This window comes from Petaurus breviceps, unplaced genomic scaffold, assembly GCF_028583685.1.
Source record: "Petaurus breviceps papuanus isolate PSGF00001 unplaced genomic scaffold, PetGlider_PUasm1.0 207, whole genome shotgun sequence".
Lineage (NCBI taxonomy): Eukaryota > Metazoa > Chordata > Mammalia > Diprotodontia > Petauridae > Petaurus > Petaurus breviceps.
This window is the reverse complement of record NW_027185850.1, coordinates 32956809-32957818: the sequence shown is the minus strand read 5'-3', so window position 1 is coordinate 32957818 and position 1010 is coordinate 32956809. Positions and strand designations below refer to the sequence as shown.

The window sequence follows — 1010 nt, the reverse complement described above, 5'->3', positions numbered from 1 at the left end:
GTTCATTTAAGTCTTCCCAAGGTTTTTCTGCAACCATCCTGCTCCTTATTTCTTATAGCACAATGGTATTCCATCACAATCACATAACACAACTTATGTCTAGTCTCTTAATGACAAGCCCCGCCTAATGTGATGAACCACGAAGGCCAGCAACGTTTGTTTTTCTTTTAGCGGGGTAAAGCCTTCTCCCTAGCGTGGCTGGCAGCGTAGCCAGTAGCTGCGCGGAGCGGGCGGGGCCCACACGAGCCCTTCCGAAGCTACGCCAAGGCTAGGCACCACAGCGCTGGGTCCACCCGGGCTCCCGGGGACCCTAGAGCTAGGAATCCGCATCTGAGGCTCCGCAGGAGGGCGGGGGGCGGGGGGAAGGTCCCCGCGGCGCAGCCAGTCTTCCTGCTTGCTTCGCCTCCGTCAGCCCCGAGTCGTGCTCTCAGCTGGGCTGGGGGAGTGCGAGGAGCCGGCGCCCGCCTGCCAGCGCCTGCCTGTCCGGGCACCGGGGATCAGGGCCGAGCAGCCGGCGACCCCGGGGCCGCCCCTCCGATGGCCATGGCGAGGCTCCGGGATTACTGGCCGCTGCTGACTGCGCGGCTGACGGGTGCTCTCCGGGCTCTGTTTTTTTGGACCCTGGTGTATGGCTATTGTGGGCTCTGCGCCTCCATTCACCTGCTGAAACTTTTGTGGAGCATCGGGAGAGGACCCGGCCAGACCTTCCACCGACTCGTGCGGGAGAACCCCCCAGCTTGCTTGAACGACCCCTCCTTGGGAACCCACTGCTACGTTCGAATTAAGGTAAAGGCCAAGGTCCCCCGGCCACGGCTCAGTCCCGATGGGAGCACAGCGCAGACCGGGAGGGAGGGAGGGAGGCAGGAGAGCCCGGGAGAGACCCAATCGCCTTCGTCACCCGGGGGCAGTTTGGTGCCAAACCCTGTAATACCAGGACGGTGGGCCGCCACCATGGGGGGCTCTCAGTGGGCAGATAGAGGACCGATGGGGGGTTCGAAACAGAAAGAGGG

The 1010-nt window shown here is 62.9% G+C and overlaps 1 protein-coding gene across 1 annotated transcript in view; it reads left to right on the top strand.

The window, feature by feature from the left end:
* The first annotated feature begins 245 nt into the window (after window positions 1-245).
* LOC138164854 (epoxide hydrolase 4-like) overlaps window positions 246-1010 on the top strand; it is a 34273-nt gene continuing 33508 nt past the window's right edge. The window contains exon 1 of the mRNA XM_069092774.1: window positions 246-786. Within this exon, the coding sequence (XP_068948875.1) occupies window positions 538-786 (249 nt within the window). The 5' untranslated portion in view covers window positions 246-537. The remainder of the gene's footprint in view (window positions 787-1010) is intronic.